General features: G+C 45.0%; 1 protein-coding gene across 1 annotated transcript in view; it reads left to right on the forward strand.

The window, feature by feature from the left end:
• LOC142941008 (transcription initiation factor TFIID subunit 4-like) overlaps nucleotides 1–20,178 on the forward strand; it is a 20,231-nt gene extending 53 nt beyond the window's left edge. The window contains exons 1-15 of the mRNA XM_076083242.1: nucleotides 1–1,144; nucleotides 2,568–2,734; nucleotides 3,005–3,079; nucleotides 4,406–4,558; nucleotides 4,635–4,757; nucleotides 4,939–5,028; nucleotides 8,986–9,171; nucleotides 9,408–9,474; nucleotides 9,572–9,677; nucleotides 10,179–10,348; nucleotides 10,587–10,717; nucleotides 10,810–10,935; nucleotides 12,217–12,273; nucleotides 13,006–13,128; nucleotides 17,988–20,178. The exon at nucleotides 1–1,144 is cut by the window's left edge and continues 53 nt beyond it. Of these exons, the coding sequence (XP_075939357.1) occupies nucleotides 112–1,144; nucleotides 2,568–2,734; nucleotides 3,005–3,079; nucleotides 4,406–4,558; nucleotides 4,635–4,757; nucleotides 4,939–5,028; nucleotides 8,986–9,171; nucleotides 9,408–9,474; nucleotides 9,572–9,677; nucleotides 10,179–10,348; nucleotides 10,587–10,717; nucleotides 10,810–10,935; nucleotides 12,217–12,273; nucleotides 13,006–13,128; nucleotides 17,988–18,158 (2,778 nt within the window). The 5' untranslated portion in view covers nucleotides 1–111 and the 3' untranslated portion in view covers nucleotides 18,159–20,178. The remainder of the gene's footprint in view (nucleotides 1,145–2,567; nucleotides 2,735–3,004; nucleotides 3,080–4,405; nucleotides 4,559–4,634; nucleotides 4,758–4,938; nucleotides 5,029–8,985; nucleotides 9,172–9,407; nucleotides 9,475–9,571; nucleotides 9,678–10,178; nucleotides 10,349–10,586; nucleotides 10,718–10,809; nucleotides 10,936–12,216; nucleotides 12,274–13,005; nucleotides 13,129–17,987) is intronic.
• Nucleotides 20,179–20,263: the final 85 nt, after the last annotated feature.

Here is a 20,263-nt window from a genome sequence, read left to right on the forward strand (position 1 = left end):
CCAAACACCGGTAAATCTATTTCTCCTATTTCTATGCTCGAAAACGACTCGAATCCTTTCGCGCATGCGTAGATTCTAAAATACGATTTGCACAACGGTCCGACATCAAAGATGGCGGGAGCCTCCGACCCACTGGAGGACATGCTCTTCACTGAGGTGGACGAGAAAGCGGTTAGTGACCTAGTCGGCTCTCTGGAGTCGCAGCTAGGAGACAGAAAAGCTTCTCCCGCCGCTTCTTATTCCGGCGGGAAACCGGACGGAGCTCCACGTGCAGCAGCGGATCAGTTCTCAGGGAAAGTGCTCGAGGTTCCGGTGGATCCAGTGAGGTCCGTGGAGCCGCAACAAGGACGTCCGAGAGAGGGGTTAGACCAGGACTCAGGAGCTACAGAGCTGCTCTCCGGTAAAGTCCTCCTCCCCTCCTCCGGGTCCTCCCCGGTAACCTCCGGAGCGACTCCCCCTACTATCTCCCCGGTACCGGGACCCGTAACTTTGACCACTCGGTCCTCCGCAACTGTGGGTTCGAGTCCCGCTACCGTCACCGCTGTGGATGCGATCCGGACCGCTTCTCCCGGACTACAAAGTTTGAACGGATCGGTAAAGTTGGTGAACTCGGTCCCTGCAGCAGCAGCACCAGGGACCAGCACGGTGATCAGCACCGGGGGCTCCACAATCATCGCCTCTCAGCCTCACTTCACTCAGACCACGTTAACGTCTCCCGCCGTCTCTCTGCAGAGACACCCGGGTCCGGTGAACGGAGTGGACCCCAAGGGCCCTCAGGTGGTGACCCACAGCGGCCCTCTGATGCACACCACCACCACCACCACTACCAAGATGTTGGTGCAGAGCCAGCCGGTCTCTGGGAGCTCCGTCATCCTGACCGGGACCCCCCCTCCTGCAGCCCAGACCCCCATGGTCCAGACCGGGACCAGTACGGCTGCAGTGACCCTGAAGCCGGTGGTGAACGGAGTGGGTCAGACCTCCGTGTCCGTGGTGAGGCCCCCGGGGGCCCCCGTGGTGACCACGTCCATCCAGCAGCAGCAGAGACCTGGACTAGTGGCCCCCCGAGCTGCTGCTCCTCAGCTGGCCGTCCGGCCTCAGCAGCAGACCACCATCCAGCTGCCCCCTGGATTCTCCATGCCTCCAGGTGAGTAGACCTCCACCTGTAGATGTTTGATCCTCTAATGTGTTCTTATCATGTCCCAGTCTCAGAGACAGACACCTGGTTCATAGAGAGAGAGAGAGAGAGAGAGAGAGAGAGAGAGAGAGACAGACAGGTAGACAGGTACACCTGGTTCATAGAGAGAGAGAGAGAGAGAGAGAGAGAGAGAGACACCTGGTTCATGGAGATAGAGAGAGAGAGAGAGAGAGAGAGACAGGTACACCTGGTTCATAGAGACAGGTACACCTGGTTCATAGAGAGAGAGAGAGAGAGACATACCTGGTTCATGGAGAGAGAGAGAGAGAGACACACCTGGTTCATGGAGAGAGAGAGAGAGAGACACACCTGGTTCATGGAGAGAGAGAGAGAGACACCTGGTTCATGGAGAGAGAGAGAGAGAGACACACCTGGTTCATGGAGAGAGAGAGAGAGACACCTGGTTCATGGAGAGAGAGAGAGAGAGACACCTGGTTCATGGCGAGAGAGAGAGAGACACCTGGTTCATGGAGAGAGAGAGAGAGAGAGACACAGGTACACCTGGTTCATGGAGAGAGAGAGAGAGGTACACCTGGTTCATGGAGAGAGAGAGATTTCAGATTTTAAAAAATCGAGCGATTTCTCAAAATTAAAAGTCCTCCTGGGAGAAGGAGAGAGGGCAGACCTTGCTTCCCAGTATGTACTAACATGCCACAACCTGAGGGACAGCAGGTGACGCTTTGGCGATGCCGTTTCTGGGCGTTCATGCCAACGGAGCAGATCTGAGTTTGGGTTGAATTGGGAGAGAGACGGAGAGAGAGAGAGATCTATCTATCCATGGATCTCTCTCTCTCACTTCGCTCCTCCCTTTGCTTCGGTGTCAGAGAGCTGCGGTGGTCTACAGGTAACGTGGGAGCAATGGGGGCTCTGTCTCACACCACTTTATGAGATGTTGCATTAATATTATTGTTATATTGATATTGTTGTGTATTGATGTCATTGTATGTTTAATTTTTTTATGCTTTGGCAATACTGTTTTTAAACTTTCATGCCAATAAAGCAAATTTGAATTTGAGAGACAGGTACACCTGGGTCAGAGAGAGAGAGAGAGAGAGAGAGAGAGAGAGAGAGAGAGAGAGAGAGAGAGAGAGAGAGAGAGAGAGAGAGAGAGAGAGAGAGAGAGAGAGAGAGAGAGAGAGAGAGAGAGAGAGAGAGAGAGAGAGAGACCTGGTTCATATAGAGAGAGAGAGACAGGTACACCTGGTTCATATAGAGAGAGAGAGACAGGTACACCTGGTTCATATAGAGAGAGAGACAGGTACACCTGGTTCATATAGAGAGAGAGAGACAGGTACACCTGGTTCATAGAGAGAGAGAGACAGGTGTTTGTGTGTCTGATCTTGACGATGATGATGCTTCCTGTGTTCTTCAGGTATGGTTCTGGTCCGGACTGAGACGGGTCAGCTGGTGATGGTCCCTCAGCAGGTTCTGGCTCAGGCTCAGGCTAAGACCCAGCAGAGCCAAGCGGTGGCCAACATCAGCCAGAGACCCGCCGCACCGACCGCTGGGACCGCCATCCGGGTCAGCACCGCCCCCACGGTAAGAACCCATCAGGGTCAAAGGTGTTCATCCAGTCTGCAGCATCACTAATAAACTGAACACCTGAGACACACCTGAGACAAAACAAAAACACACCTGAAACACAACTGAAACACAAACGCACCTGAAACGCACCTGAAACAAACACGCACCTGAAACTCACGAAAACACACCTAAGAACACACCTGAAATGTTAAGCTCCAGATGTAAATGGTTCCCATGATGCTTTGCTGCAGCATAACGTGTTCTCTTCCTCCCCGACGTCTGCAGGCTCCTCAGACCGTCCGCCTGGCCTCCCCCGCTCAGACCAGAATGGTTCAGCCTCCGTCCACCACGACAGTACAGGTGTGTCCTCTGTCCTCATGATGTGACCGTGTGATGACGTGATCATGTGATGATATCATCAGGTGATGATATCATCGCGTGATCATGTGATCGCGTGATGATGTGATCGCGTGATGACGTCATCGCATGATCACATGATCACATCATCGCGTGATCACATCATCACGCGATGATGTGATCATGCGATGACGTGATCACGTGATGACGTGATCATGTGTTGATATCATCACGTGATCATGTGATGATATCATCACGTGATCATGTGATGATATCACGTGATCATGTGATGATGTGATCACGTGATGATGTGATCACGTGATGATGTCTGAGCTACTTCAAGGATACTCGGTAGTACGAAGGGCTACTTATTTGATGCAAACTTCCTGAATAACAAAGTTGCACAGATCACCTTTTAATAATAATAATAATAATATGTGTGAAGACACTGTCTAATCACATGTTAATTATTCCTCACAATAATTATTAACAATGATTTCCACAACATGATGGTAGAAACACAGATATATTTAAACATTTATTTCTGTTATTCTGTTTCAACATTTGAAAGTCAGAGGTATCACATCTCTGATATTTTAGTAAATATCTTTCTTGACAGTTTTGTATGAATAAGCACATTTGTAGCATTTAGTTCAAAATCACACCTGTTATATTTTTGTAAAAATGATCACTTCTAACATTTTTTATGAAATCATTAACTGTCATATCTTCACATCATGTCTCGTTGGTACTAACCACTTCTGTAACATTTTTGAACAAATCATGATCAACAAATCAACTCTGTCCCATGTTTATACAAATCATCAGTTATGAATATCCTGTGTTGTTTGGCTTTGGATCGGATGCCATTTATGATCTTCACGACAGGAGTCATCACATGATCAAAGCCGGTTACTTTTGCACATAGCGCCTGCTGGTGAATGATGCAGTGGTAATGTAGACATTTTGGGAAGTCTGGGTCACCTTTACATTGCGCAATGAAGCCTGCATGCCGGCCCGTCATGGCGACCAGGTGCCCGCGGGCACCGTGTTGACTACCTCTGGATCACATGATGATGTGATGTGTAATGATGTGACGATGTGATCACACAATGATGTGACGATGTGATCACATAATGATGTGACGTGTGATGATGTGACCATGTGATGATGTAATGATGTGATGATGTAATGATGTGACCAAGTGATCACATGATGTGACGTGTAATGATGTGATCACGTGATGACGTGATGATGTGATCACATGATGTGACGTGTAATGATGTGATCACGTGATGACGTAATGATATGACCATGTGACGTGTCCAGAAGACCATCACGGTGTCCCCCGGCGGTGCAGCGGTGTCGGTGAAGATGCCCCCCCCTCAGAAGGCCCAGACGGTGATCACAGCGGGGGGGGCAGTGAAGCCCTTCGGAGTCGCCCCCCCCACGCCGGCTAACAGAGTCACCGTGGTGTCCCAGGTGTGTCCTCTGTCCTCTGTCCTCTGACCTCTGAGGGGACACCTGTGTGACCTGCTCTTTGTTACCATGCCAACAGGAGATGCAGGAAAACGTGAAGAAGTGTAAAAACTTCTTGGCGACGCTCATCAAGCTGGCTTCACACAACTCACCGTCACCTGACACCTCGAAGAACGTCAAGGGGCTGGTGCAGGACCTGCTCGTAAGCTCTATTATATATAAATATTATCATATATCATTATGTTATACATCAATATTGTTATATATTATTATAATATTATATTTAATGTAGGACCTGCTGGTGAGCTCTGCATTGATTAGATATTTATTATTATATCTATTATAGTATGTTTAATATTAACTGGAGTTGTGTGTTTGTTCAGGATGCAAAGATTGAGCCTGAAGAGTTCACCAGTCGACTGCAGGCTGAGCTGAAGTCTTCTCCACAGCCCTACCTCATCCCCTTCTTAAAGGTACTACTACTGTTCTACTACTACTACTGTACTACCACAGCCCTACCTCATCCCCTTCTTAAAGGTAGTACTACTACTACTGTTCTACAGCTACTGTTCTACTACTACTACTGTTCTACCACAGCCCTACCTCATCCCCTTCTTAAAGGTAGTACTACTGTTCTACTACTACTACTGTTCTACCACAGCCCTACCTCATCCCCTTCTTAAAGGTACTACTACTACTGTTCTACTACTACTACTACTGTGCTACCACAGCCCTACCTCATCTCCTTCTTTAAGGTAGTACTACTGTTCTACTACTACTGTTCGACTACTACTACTGTTCTACCACAGCCCTACCTCATCCCCTTCTTAAAGGTACTACTACTACTGTTCTACTAATACTGTTCTACCACAGCCCTACTTAAAGGTACTACTACTACTACTGTTCTACTACTACTACTGTACTACCACAGCCCTACCTCATCCCCTTCTTAAAGGTAGTTTCGTATCTTTCATGCGACAGTTCTGTTGAAGTGATGAGGAAGGATGCTCCGTGGACACTGTTCTTGCTGGTATAATAAAGTTTATTACAAACAAGCAACACATGCCATTACGGACGTCTAGATCGTCCGGAGGTCTCAAGTCGAATCTGAAAGTCCCTGCTTCTAGGGCTCTCGCTTCATCTTTATATAGGGTACATGTTATGTTTACATCTGGGCGGAACGTAAGAGAATGTAGGTGGCCTCCTCATTCTACACATCCACCCTTCTGCCCCTGGTCTCCTGCACATCTGGTTTTCATCTAAGACAACTACACTTGGGGTCTTCGCTGTATCGTGTAAGACCTGAAAATATACCACAGTAGTACTACTACTACTGTTCTACTACTACTGTTCAACCACAGCCCTACCTCATCCCCTTCTTAAAGGTAGTACTACTACTACTGTTCTACTACTACTGTTCTACCACAGCCCTACCTCATCCCCTTCTTAAAGGTACTACTACTACTGTTCTACTACTACTACTGTTCTACTACTGCTGTTCTACCACAGCCCAACCTCATCCCCTTCTTAAAGGTCCTACTACTGTTCTACTACTGTACTACCACAGCCCTACCTCATCCCCTTCTTAAAGGTACTACTACTACTGTTCTACTACTACTACTGTTCTACCACAGCCCTACCTCATCTCCTTCTTAAAGGTAGTACTACTGTTCTACTACTACTGTTTTACTACTACTACTGTTCTACCACAGCCCTACCTCATCCATTTTTAAAGGTAGTACTAATACTACTGTTCTACTACTACTACTGTACTACCACAGCCCTACCTCATCCCCTTCTTAAAGGTACTACTACTGTTCTACTACTACTACTGTACTACCACAGCCCTACCTCATCCCCTTCTTAAAGGTACTACTACTACTGTTCTACTAATACTGTTCTACCACAGCCCTACTTAAAGGTACTACTACTACTACTGTTCTACTACTACTACTGTACTACCACAGCCCTACCTCATCCCCTTCTTAAAGGTAGTACTACTACTACTGTTCTACTACTACTGTTCAACCACAGCCCTACCACAGCCCTACCTCATCCCCTTCTTAAAGGTAGTACTACTACTACTGTTCTACTACTACTGTTCTACCACAGCCCTACCTCATCCCCTTCTTAAAGGTACTACTACTACTGTTCTACTACTACTACTGTTCTACTACTGCTGTTCTACCACAGCCCAACCTCATCCCCTTCTTAAAGGTCCTACTACTGTTCTACTACTGTACTACCACAGCCCTACCTCATCCCCTTCTTAAAGGTACTACTACTACTGTTCTACTACTACTACTGTTCTACCACAGCCCTACCTCATCTCCTTCTTAAAGGTAGTACTACTGTTCTACTACTACTGTTTTACTAGTACTACTGTTCTACCACAGCCCTACCTCATCCATTTTTAAAGGTAGTACTAATACTACTGTTCTACTACTACTACTGTACTACCACAGCCCTACCTCATCCCCTTCTTAAAGGTACTACTACTGTTCTACTACTACTACTACTGTACTACCACAGCCCTACCTCATCCCCTTCTTAAAGGTACTACTACTACTGTTCTACTACTACTACTGTTCTACCACAGCCCTACCTCATCTCCTTCTTAAAGGTAGTACTACTGTTCTACTACTACTGTTCGACTACTACTACTGTTCTACCACAGCCCTACCTCATCCCCTTCTTAAAGGTACTACTACTACTGTTCTACTAATACTGTTCTACCACAGCCCTACTTAAAGGTACTACTACTGTTCTACTACTACTACTGTACTACCACAGCCCTACCTCATCCCCTTCTTAAAGGTAGTACTACTACTGTTCTACTACTACTGTTCAACCACAGCCCTACCACAGCCCTACCTCATCCCCTTCTTAAAGGTAGTACTACTACTACTGTTCTACTACTACTGTTCTACCACAGCCCTACCTCATCCCCTTCTTAAAGGTACTACTACTACTGTTCTACTACTACTACTGTTCTACTACTGCTGTTCTACCACAGCCCAACCTCATCCCCTTCTTAAAGGTCCTACTACTGTTCTACTACTGTACTACCACAGCCCTACCTCATCCCCTTCTTAAAGGTACTACTACTACTGTTCTACTACTACTACTGTTCTACCACAGCCCTACTTCATCTCCTTCTTAAAGGTAGTACTACTGTTCTACTACTACTGTTTTACTACTACTACTGTTCTACCACAGCCCTACCTCATCCCTTTTTAAAGGTAGTACTAATACTACTGTTCTACTACTACTACTGTACTACCACAGCCCTACCTCATCCCCTTCTTAAAGGTACTACTACTACTACTGTTCTACCACAGCCCTACCTCATCCCCTTCTTAAAGGTACTACTACTGTTCTACCACAGCCCTACCTCATCCCCTTCTTAAAGGTACTATTACTACTACTGTTCTACAACTACTACTGTTCTACCACAGCCCTACCTCATCCCCTTCTTAAAGGTACTATTACTACTACTGTTCTACTACTACTACTACTGTACTACCACAGCCCTACCTCATCCCCTTCTTAAAGGTACTACTACTGTTCTACCACCGCCCTACCTCATCCCCTTCTTAAAGGTAGTACTACTACTGTTCTACTACTACTACTGTTCTACCACAGCCCTACCTCATCTCCTTCTTAAAGGTAGTACTACTGTTCTACTACTACTGTTCGACTACTACTACTGTTCTACCACAGCCCTACCTCATCCTCTTCTTAAAGGTACTACTACTACTGTTCTACTACTACTACTGTTCTACCACAGCCCTACCTCATCTCCTTCTTAAATGTAGTACTACTGTTCTACTACTACTGTTCGACTACTACTACTGTTCTACCACAGCCCTACCTCATCCCCTTCTTAAAGGTACTACTACTACTGTTCTACTACTACTGTTCTACCACAGCCCTACTTAAAGGTACTACTACTACTACTGTTCTACTACTACTACTGTACTACCACAGCCCTACCTCATCCCCTTCTTAAAGGTAGTACTACTACTACTGTTCTACTACTACTACTGTACTACCACAGCCCTACCTCATCCCCTTCTTAAAGGTACTACTACTACTACTGTTCTACCACAGCCCTACCTCATCCCCTTCTTAAAGGTACTATTACTACTACTGTTCTACAACTACTACTGTTCTACCACAGCCCTACCTCATCCCCTTCTTAAAGGTACTACTACTGTTCTACTACTACTACTGTACTACTACAGCCCTACCTCATCCCCTTCTTAAAGGTACTACTACTACTACTGTACTACCACAGAAGTATATTTTGGTGTCAGGTCTTGTGTACTAGTACATATTATATGTATATATTTGTATTTCTCTGTACTTGGCTAGCATGTGTTGTTGATAATGTTGTTTATGATGTTTTTGTTGTTGTTGCTCCTCAGAAAAGCCTCCCCGCCCTGCGTCAGTCTCTACTCAGCAGCCAACAGTCTCTAGTGACTCCTGGTACCTCAGCCCCCCCCATCCAGGTGGCCCCCCCCTCCATCTCTACCGCCACCATCAGGCCGCGACTACCCATCAGCCCGGCCGGAGGCACCGTCAGACTGAACGCACCGCTCACCAACACTGTGGTAGGACCGCCGTACATGTTGTTCTCTTAGTGTCCACTATAGGCATCACTACTGTATTATAGAGATAATACATGTTATTCTCCTGGTGTCCACTAGAGGCATCACTGCTGTATTATAGAGATAATACATGTTATTCTCTTAGTGTCTAGGAGATGTTATTTTAATGTTCTTATGTAGTTATAATGCTATTTTAATGTTCTAATGTTATTTATTATATTACTTTGATGTTTGTTCAGTCTGTGGGCCGAGCAGCTGTCCAGAGTCGAACACCTGTCGTCTTCAGTCAGACGCTCAGACCTCAAGGTGAGTCTCTGACTTATCTTACTATATTTATCCTATTATATTTATCTCTTTTCGATCTGTGCTGCTTATTATTATTAATATGAAATGTTGTCCTCAGGTACACTTGTCAGAGGACCTACAACTATAATCGGTAAAAGTCCTCTGAACATGGCGGCTCAAGCCAATCAGAGGAAGCTGAGCGACCCTGGGGGCGGGACATTCAGGTGAAGTGTGATCTCATTGGCAGGAAGTCAGGTTTATTTGTTTGAAATAGAGCAAAGATCCAAAGTTAGTTACTGGAAATAAAATGCAATGAAAAGGCAAATAAAATCAGTAGAAATAGAATTAAATAAATACAAATGCTGAAAGATTTCTCATAATTATGAATTCATTATTAGATAAACATGAACCAGATTCATTCAGGGTTTATTTACAAAAACAGTTTGTATTAGTTAATTTACTAAAACTACAGATGGGAATAATATTAATGATAATAAGAGCTGAATATGTCTGTGATAAAGTTTCCTCTGAAATCGGCCACAATTCTAACAGCTTTACAGTAACAGTATAAGTTATATATATATATAAATAAATAATAAAATAAACTCATCTTATGGGGCAGAAATAAATAGAATAAAGATAATACAAATAAAAGCAGCCTCTTTCCATCTAGCCTCAGGTCTTTAAAGTCTATCTCCTGACCCGTCCTTTCTGTCCTCCTTCAGAGACGACGACGACATCAACGACGTGGCGTCCATGGCCGGGGTCAACCTCAACGAGGAGAACGCACGCATCCTAGCAACCAGCTCGGACTTCGTGGGCACAAAGATCCGTTCGTGTAAAGACGAAGCCTTCCTCCCCACCGGCCTGCTGCACCGCCGCATCCTGGACACAGGTGCTGTCCCCTGTACTCTGTCCCCAGTACTCTGTCTCCTCTCACCTGTCCCCTGTCTCCTCTCACCTGTCTCCTGTCTCCGTCACCTAGTATCTCTAAATAATGACAGCAGAATCTTTCTTTCCCATCACATGAACTTCCATAAGAAATGCACATATTTTCTATGAAAGGAGGGAAACCTGCAGGGTCACCTGGTTTAACCTGAAGATGTCCATGTTGTCCCTCTTTTCGTCCTCAGCTAAGAAGCTGGGAGTGACCGAGGTTCCTCTGGAGGTGGTGAACCTGGTCTCCCATGCCACCCAGTCCAGACTGCGCTCTCTGCTGGAGACGGTCTCAGCCGTCGCTCAGCACCGAACAGACGGAGGGAAGGCAAGGACCCTCTGATCCACACTGATCCACAGAGACCAATGTTAATGATCCTAAAGCTGTTTGTGTTCTTCCTCCTCCTCCTCCTCCATCAGGATGAAGAGCACCATGAACAGACGTCAGACGTTCGCTCTCAGCTTCGGTTCTTTGAGCAGCTGGAGCGAATGGAGAAACAGAGGAAGGACGAACAAGAGAGAGAGATCCTGCTGAAGGCTGCTAAGGTACACACACAGACACACGCATATATATATTTATATATTAGTGCTGGGCAACGATTAAAATGTTTAATCGTGATTAATCTCATTGTTATGCGCAAAATTCAATAATGAATTCTAAAGTAGTGTATTGTGCACTTTTATTTTAAAGTACTGCTATATGAACTAAAGGTCAATAACATTTGGTGTAAACACTTTAAACACATCAGGTTCTTGTTAGCAGCAGTGTTCCCTTTACACAGCAGCAGTTATAACACAGTTATAATGATTCTGATCATAGATATTCAGCCGGTGTTCACATCTTTATCTTCATGTGTGTAAGAGATGATATTTAAATATACTTCTTGAAAACTACAAACCTATCTACGTCATGTTTTTATGTTTGTTAAATTATCAGTAGTGATACTAAATGATGCTTATTATACATATTACAAACAAAACACTTTAAAAACTCTAAAAACATAATTTAAATGAATCATTTCTTTTTAGCTTTTTTTGGTATTGTGGTCAGACACATATGCAACGCTGATTACCGTAATATGTGTGGTATTTGTTATAATGTACGTTGGTACATAGAGGGTGATAAGAAGCTGTACATGGAGGGACTTAGGACCCAGGGGAGTGTAGGTGAAGCATGGAACCTGTAGTCTGTACCTTGGCAGTAACCTGCATGAGGAAGTTATGCTAATAAAGAGTTGAGTTAAGAGCAGTTTGTTCTCTCGTGCTTATATGTTTATTTAAAAAGACGACAATATGTGTTTTGATATTGTCACGTTTGATCCTGTAACGAGACGATCGCACGCGCGTGTCTGTGTGAGACAGGAGGGACCGATGGTGACTGAGTGAAGGGGGGTTCCGGACTGGGCGTGTCACCCGGGGCGGGGGGAGCAGCAGGAAGTGACGCTACACAAACAGCTGTTGACCGCTCGCTGCCCGGATCTTGTGTTAAAAATGTCCGCTTAAAAAACTGCGTTAACGCGCGATAAAATAATTGTCGTGTTAATTAATGAATGCGTTAACGCGTTAACTTGCCCAGCACTAATTTATATATATATATAAATATATCCTTTATTACAGGACACTCTTTTTATTTCTCTTAAATCCTCTATCGTCGGCCTCTGAAGGACATTCATGCTCCCAACATCTCCTCTTTATTTTCTTTTGTAGTGTTTCTTTATTAATTTATGTTTTTCTGTTGTACTTTGCTCAGAACTTGATACAGTATTGATCAGAAAGTTCTAGAGTTCCAAAAAAAAACTATTCAATTTTTTTGTGTTTCACTTTCAGAGTCGAGCCAGACAAGAAGATCCTGAACAAGCTCGTCTGAAGCAGAAAGCTAAAGAGGTGTGTGTGTGTGTGTGTGTGTGTGTGTGTGTGTGTGTGTGTGTGTGTGTGTGTGTGTGTGTGTGTGTGTGTGTGTGTGTGTGTGTGTGTGTGTGTGTGTGTGTGTGTGTGTCGTTTCAACCAAAGTTAAAATATTTTTTAAAGGTTAAACACCAGCGAATATGGATTGAAGCAGAATATTTCGTTGGATTAAAAACTGAATGAACAGACGTGAAAAAAAGAAATTCAAATTTTGATTCATAGTTTGAATGTCAACATCCAATCAGTCTGTAGCCCCGCCCCCTTTACATCCAATCAGTTAATCAGTCTGTAGCCCCACCCTCTTTATTTCCAACATCCAATCAGTCTGTAGCCCCGCCCCCTTTATAGCAACATCCAATCAGTCTGTAGCCTCGCCCCCTGTATATCCAACATCTAATCAGTCTGTAGCCCCGCCCTCTTTATATCCAACATCCAATCAGTTAATCAGTCTGTAGCCCCGCCCTCTTCATATCCAACATCCAATCAGTTAATCAGTCTGTAGCCCTGCCCTCTTTAAATCCAACATCCAATCAGTCTGTAGCCCCGCCCTCTTTAAATCCAACATCCAATCAGTCTGTAGCCCCGCCCTCTTTATATCCAACATTTAATCAGTTAATCAGTCTGTAGCCCCGCCCTCCAGATAGAAGACTTGGTGAACATGATTATATAAATGTATATTTACAGTAGATCTGACCTCCTCTTCGTCCTCAGATGCAGCAGCAGGAGTTGGCTCAGATGAGACAACGAGACGCAAACCTCACGGCGCTCGCTGCCATCGGACCGCGAAGGAAACGCAGGATGGACTCACCGGGAGGCTCGTCGTCTGGACCCGAGGTGAGAGGTTAGGTAGTGAGGAGAGAACTAAGGTGAGAGGTTAGGTAGTGAGGAGAGGACTAAGGTGAGAGGTTAGGTAGTGAGGAGAGAACTAAGGTGAGAGGTTAGGTAGTGAGGAGAGGACTAAGGTGAGATGTTAGGTAGTGAGGAGAGGACTAAGGTGAGAGGTTAGGTAGTGAGGAGAGGACTAAGGTGAGAGGTTAGGTAGTGAGGAGAGGACTAAGGTGAGAGGTTAGGTAGTGAGGAGAGGACTAAGGTGAGAGGTTAGGGAGTGAGGAGAGGACTAAGGTGAGAGGTTAGGGAGTGAGGAGAGGACTAAGGTGAGATGTTAGGTAGTGAGGAGAGGACTAAGGTGAGAGGTTAGGTAGTGAGGAGAGGACTAAGGTGAGATGTTAGGTAGTGAGGAGAGGACTAAGGTGAGAGGTTAGGTAGTGAGGAGAGGACTAAGGTGAGAGGTTAGGTAGTGAGGAGAGGATTAAGGTGAGAGGTTAGGTAGTGAGGAGAGGACTAAGGTGAGAGGTTAGGTAGTGAGGAGAGGACTAAGGTGAGAGGTTAGGTAGTGAGGAGAGGACTAAGGTGAGATGTTAGGTAGTGAGGAGAGGACTAAGGTGAGAGGTTAGGTAGTGAGGAGAGGACTAAGGTGAGAGGTTAGGTAGTGAGGAGAGGACTAAGGTGAGAGGTTAGGTAGTGAGGAGAGGATTAAGGTGAGAGGTTAGGTAGTGAGGAGAGGACTAAGGTGAGAGGTTAGGTAGTGAGGAGAGGACTAAGGTGAGAGGTTAGGTAGTGAGGAGAGGACTAAGGTGAGAGGTTAGGTAGTGAGGAGAGGACTAAGGTGAGAGGTTAGGTAGTGAGGAGAGGACTAAGGTGAGATGTTAGGTAGTGAGGAGAGGACTAAGGTGAGAGGTTAGGTAGTGAGGAGAGGACTAAGGTGAGAGGTTAGGTAGTGAGGAGAGGACTAAGGTGAGAGGTTAGGTAGTGAGGAGAGGACTAAGGTGAGAGGTTAGGTAGTGAGGAGAGGACTAAGGTGTTATACTTGTTTATACTTCTTCAGAACTAAAGAAATAGACTTGATGAGGTGACACACACTCACTCTCTGTCTCTCTCTGTCTCACTCTGTCTCTGTTTCTCTCTGTTTCTGTCTCACTCTCTCTCTGTTTCTGTCTCTCTCTGTTTCTGTCTCACTCTCTCTCTCTTTCTGTCTCTCTGTTTCTGTCTCTCTCTGTCTCTGTCTCACTCTCTCTGTTTCTGTTTCTGTCTCTCTTTGTTTCTGTCTCTCTCTGTTTCTGTCTCACTCTGTCTCTGTTTCTGTCTCTCTGTCTCACTCTGTCTCTGTTTCTGTTTCTCTCTGTCTCTGTCTCACTCTGTCTCTGTTTCTGTCTCTCTCTGTCTCTCTCTGTTTCTGTCTCTTTCTGTCTCTCTCTGTCTCTGTCTCTCTCTGTCTCACTCTGTCTCTGTTTCTGTCTCTCTCTATCTCTGTTTCTGTCTCTCTCTCTGTCTCTGTTTCTCTCTGTCTCTGTCTCTCTCTGTTTCTGTCTCACTCTCTCTGTTTCTGTCTCTCTCTGTTTCTGTCTCACTCTCTCTCTCTGTTTCTGTCTCTTTCTGTCTCTCTCTGTTTCTGTCTCTCTCTGTCTCACTCTGTCTCTGTCTCTCTCTGTTTCTGTCTCTCTCTGTCTCTGTCTCACTCTGTCTCTGCTTCTGTCTCTCTCTGTTTCTGTCTCTTTCTGTCTCTCTCTGTTTCTGTCTCTCTCTGTCTCTGTTTCTCTCTGTTTCTGTCTCTCTCTGTCTCACTCTGTCTGTCTCTCTCTGTCCCTCTCTGTCTCACTCTGTCCCTCTCTGTCTCTGTCCCTCTCTGTCTCTCTCTTTCTGTCTGTCTCTGTCTCACTCTGTCTCTGTTTCTGTCTCTCTGTTTCTGTCTCTCTCTGTTTCTGTCTCCCTGTTTCTGTCTCTTTCTGTCTCTCTGTCTCACTCTGTCTCTGTTTCTGTCTCTCTCTGTCTCTCTCTGTTTCTGTCTCACTCTGTCTCTCTCTGTTTCTGTCTCTCTCTGTTTCTGTCTCTCTCTGTCTCTGTCTCTCTCTGTTTCTGTCTCTCTCTGTCTCTGTCTCTGTTTCTGTCTCTCTGTTTCTATCTCTCTCTGTCTCTCTCTGTTTCTGTCTCTCTGTTTCTGTCTCTCTCTGTTTCTGTCTCTCTGTCTCTGTCCCTCTCTGTTTCTGTCTCACTCTGTTTCTGTTTCTCTGTTTCTGTCTCTCTCTGTTTCTGTCTGTCTCTCTCTGTCTCTGTCCCTCTCTGTCTCTATCTGTCTCTGTCCCTATCTGTCTCTCCCCTGTAATCCAGTGAATGAGACCAGAGTAGAGTGAAGGGGGTCAGTCTCTGCCTGGAGCTTAAATGTGTGTGTGTGTGTGTGTGTGTGTGTGTGTGTGTGTGTGTGTGTGTGTGTGTGTGTGTGTGTGTGTCCCCCCCCCCGAGGGCAGCCATAGACTTCAGCTCTGTAGAAATGAGGTTGGGGGCTGGATAGGGGGGGCTCACCCCACCCACATGCTCTCTCTCTCTCCCCCCTCCTCCATTATGCCCAGACAAAGAGAGTGATCGGGGGGGGGGGGGGGTGCAGCCTCTGACGGGGCAATGAACTCTGGGAAATGTGAGCTATCTGCTGTAGAGCTGCTTTAGTCTGTGTGAGGAATACGTATAATATATAGGTCATATTATATAGTATATATAATATATATATTAGTGAGTTATTATTGCATTAACGCATTCATTAATTAATGCCGACAATTATTTTATCGTGCATTAACGCAGTTTTTATTTTTATTTATTATTAAGCGGACATTTTTAACACAAGAACCGGCAGTGAGCGGTGAACAGCTGTTTGTGTGGCGTCTCCTCCGTCTCTTCCTGTTTCCTTCACCTACATTCCCCTGGGTCCTAAGTCCCTCCATGTACAGCTTCTTATCACCCTCTATGTACCAACGTACATTTATAACAAATACCACACACATTACGGTAATCAGCGTTGCATATGTGTCTGACCTAAATACCAAAAAAGCAAAAAATAAATGATTCATTTAAATTATGTTTTTAGAGTTTTTAAAGTGTTTTGTTTGTAATATGTATAATAAGCATCATTTAGTATCACTACTGAGAATTTAACAAACATAAAAACATGACGTAGATAGGTTTGCAGTTTTCAAGAAGTATATTTAAATATCATCTCTTACACACATGAAGATAAAGTTGTGAACACCGGCTGAATATCTATGATCAGAATCATTATAACTGTGTTATAACTGCTGCTGTGTAAAGGGAATACTGCTGAACCTAGGGCTGGGCGGTATACCGGTTTTAATTTCCCGTACAATATGAATTTTTCATATACCGTCATACCGGTGCACAGCCGAGGCAACTTCTGTCGCTCCTCAACAGGCAGCTAAATATATTGTTCGCCGCTGAGCGTGCTGCGGTCGGAGCTAGTTATCTTAACTGTGTTGAGAGGGAACCCTAGTCATGGTCATAACTTTATAATAACAATTAACAACCCACAGCTAACGCTCTTTAACAGAGCAAAACACCACGACACAACAGTTTGTGACACATAAACAATTTGTAGCACTAATAATTGTACATTTATGAAATTTCCCCGCCGAACTGCATGCTGGGTATCGCTCGCTAACAACAGTCTGCTAACAGCTGGGAGAGGCTCTGTGACTCCAGTAACGTTACATTAAAGAACAGAACAGAGCGATGCAGGATGAACAAAGACTGAACAATAAAAGGTATTGTGGTCAGACACATATGCAACGCTGATTACCGTAATGTGTGTGGTATTTGTTATAAATGTACGTTGGTACATAGAGGGTGACAAGAAGCTGTACATGGAGGGACTTAGGACCCAGGGGAGTGTAGGTGAAGGAAACAGGAAGAGACTGAAGAGACTCCACACAAACAGCTGTTCACCGCTCACTGGCCAGTTGACCGGCCGGTTCTTTTCGGTGTTAATTAATTAATGCTTTAACGCGGGGGGAAAATACCGTGATATACCGTGAAACCGCCAGAATCTTACAAAATACCGTGATATGCATTTTTGGTCATACCGCCCAGCACTACAAGAACCTGATGTATTCAAAGTGTTTACAAACCAAATGTTATTGACCTGTTGTTCATAGAGCAGTACTTTAAAATAAAAGTGCACAATACACTACTTTAGAATTCATTATTGAACTTTGTGCATAACAATGAGATTAATCGTGATTAAACATTTGAATCGTTGCCCAGCACTAGTATTAATATTTATAGATATATATATACATATATAAATGTGTGTATATATAAGTATGTATATGTGTATATATAAATGTTTCTCAGTGTGTTTTGCTCTAATGGTCTCATGTTGTTTGAGTCTCTCCTCTATGTGATCCGGCTTCAGGCCTCCTCAGAACTCCTTCAGCTCCAGGCCTGATCTTCAGATAGTACCCCCCCATGCTGACTCATGTTTTCGGACTCTGTGGTGACTCTGGTTGTCAGACAGTCTTGTGCTGCCTCAGTTGAGAACTGGTTCATTTCACAGGCCAGTTTACACACTCTGTATCACCATCAGGTGAACAGGTTTTCCCAGTGACCAGAGATGAGAGCGGATCTGTGTTTGTGTCGCGTACGGAGTTGTTGAGACAGAATCAACGGTTGATCTCTGCTCATCATGTCTCAATGAATCCGTTCATACGTTTCACCTCAAATGTCTGAAAATAGTAAAAAGAGACAAAAGTTTACCAAAGAAATGTAGCTTAGTCCAGCTGGATTTAAATGTGGTGTTGATGTGGTTCTGGTTCAGTATTTTGACCCTGTGTTGCTCCTCCCTCCGCCCCCAGGTGGCCGTGGGTTCAGGTGCTGGTTCCTCCCCAGGCTCCTCCTCCTCCTCCTCCCGCCAGCAGCTCCGTCAGCGGATCACACGAGTCAACCTCAGGGACTTCATCTTCTGTCTGGAGCAGGACCGCTCCACCGCTCGCTCCATGATGCTCTACAAGGCCCTGCTGAAGTAAGGAGTCCCCCCGACGCTCTACAAGGCCCTGCTGAAGTAAGGACTCCCCCCGACGCTCTACAAGGCCCTGCTGAAGTAAGGACTCCCCCCGACACTCTACAAGGCCCTGCTGAAGGAAGGAGTCCCCCCGACGCTCTACAAGGCCCTGCTGAAGTAAGGAGTCCCCCCGACGCTCTACAAGGCCCTGCTGAAGTAAGGAGTCCCCCCGACGCTCTACAAGGCCCTGCTGAAGGAAGGACTTCCCCCAGGAGGACCACCTGGGGCCCCTGACGCTGTAGAAGGCCCTGCTGAAGGAAGGACTTCCCCCAGGAGGACCACCTGGGGCCCCTGACGCTGTACAAGGCCCTGCTGAAGGAAGGACTCCCCCCGATGCTCTACAAGGCCCTGCTGAAGTAAGGACTCCCCCCAGGAGGAGCACATGGGGCCCTTGTGCATCACTAACTGGACTACACATCAACCTCCACCGGTCCTCATGGTCACAAGTCAGTCCCTCCTCAGTCCCAGTTTGTCCTCAGATGGTTTTAACACTGACCTCCAGTCCAGGTCAGACCAGAGGAACTCATCCGAGTGTCTTCACCAAATATTTGGTCCTGAACGAGCGTCTGAAGGCGAAGCGGACGTTTTATTTACAGAAAGATATGAAATAATATTAAATGTGACACAATAGAAACTAAAAGCCAGAAGAAGCAAACAGATGTTTAGAGAAGAACAAGTTGACTTTGATGTTTAGTTCCCTGATTTAAAGGAGTAGGTGGTCTCAGCAGACCTCAGGTGGGTCTGGTTTGAGGTTCAGGTCCTGGTTCAAACGCACGAGTCCTAGAACAACAGCTCATGATTCTGGTTCAAACAGAAATGTCTTCTGAACTAAACGGTTCATAACGGTTTCATTCTGGTGTGAGTGGACTTTAACTCTGTCAGAACCACATTCTCCTTCTTCGTTAGACCCAGCGCCTACGTTACCCACAATGCACTGGCAGATTGTAGAGGTCTGGTCAGCTCACTTCATCGTGTATTAAAGTTAATCTTGAATATAAAGCTTGATGCTTAAACACAGGTGGAGTTTATCTTTGATATGAATATGAGGTGAGCTGATCCCAGGTGTTTGACTCCAGCTCTGCGTGTGTGTGTGTGTGTGTGTGTGTGTGTGTGTGTGTGTGTGTGTGTGTGTGTGTGTGTGTGTGTGTGTGTGTGTGTGTGTGTGTGTGTGTGTGTGTGTGTGTGTGTGTGTGTGTGTGTGTGTGTGTGTGTGTGTGTGTGTGTGTGCTCTGTTCAAGGAACAGTTCAACATCTTGATAAATCCTCAGATTGATTCCACTCTCATGTCTGTACAACAGCTGGTTAGCTTAGCATAAAGACTGGACACAGCTAGCTAAAGTTCACTAATTTTCTGTTTTTACTTTGAGACTCAGCTGATAAAATCTGCACCAAACCTCCTTAAAGAAACAGTGAATTGGAGTTCAGATTAATCAAAGGAGCTCTTAATGCTAAGCTAAGCAGCTGTAGCTTCATGTCCCTTTAATTTTAAATAACTTCACAGGGAGCTGGTTCTCCTTCAGACGGTGGAACTCACTCAGGCTACGATCATGAAGGCTAACAAACAAAACTTCAGACAAACATTCCTGCAGTTTCATCTTCCTCTTCATCATCCTCTTCCTCCCGTCTGACATGTGATTTTTCTTTTAGCTCAACATGAAACATAAATCACAAATCTCGACCTTTTGTACTGTTGAACGTTTTCATTTGTCAGAGTTTTGCTTCAGTTTGAAAGTTTTTAAGACTTTTTGGAAGTGTACATTGAAGGTTTTTAATGCTTTGAATGTTCCCCTCGTATCGGGCATTTGGTTTGTAAAGTCTGTCGCTCTGCGGAGATCTTCTGGAGAAACTTTCATCTGTAAGAACGACACAATTTGTGCAACTATTTATATTTCCTACATTCTGTATTCAATCCTGACACATTTCAGGCAATTTTACAGTTGTTTGTACCTTTGCAAAAAAAATGAAATAAAGAAAACGATAAAGAATCGGGTCTGATTTTATCTTTTTATTAATTCATCTGTACAAATGAAAAATAGTGAAACGAGCTAACAGATACATTAAATATACATC

The sequence above is a fragment of the Anarhichas minor genome, unplaced genomic scaffold, assembly GCF_050575085.1.
Source record: "Anarhichas minor isolate MPS153535 unplaced genomic scaffold, ASM5057508v1 ptg000125l, whole genome shotgun sequence".
Lineage (NCBI taxonomy): Eukaryota > Metazoa > Chordata > Actinopteri > Perciformes > Anarhichadidae > Anarhichas > Anarhichas minor.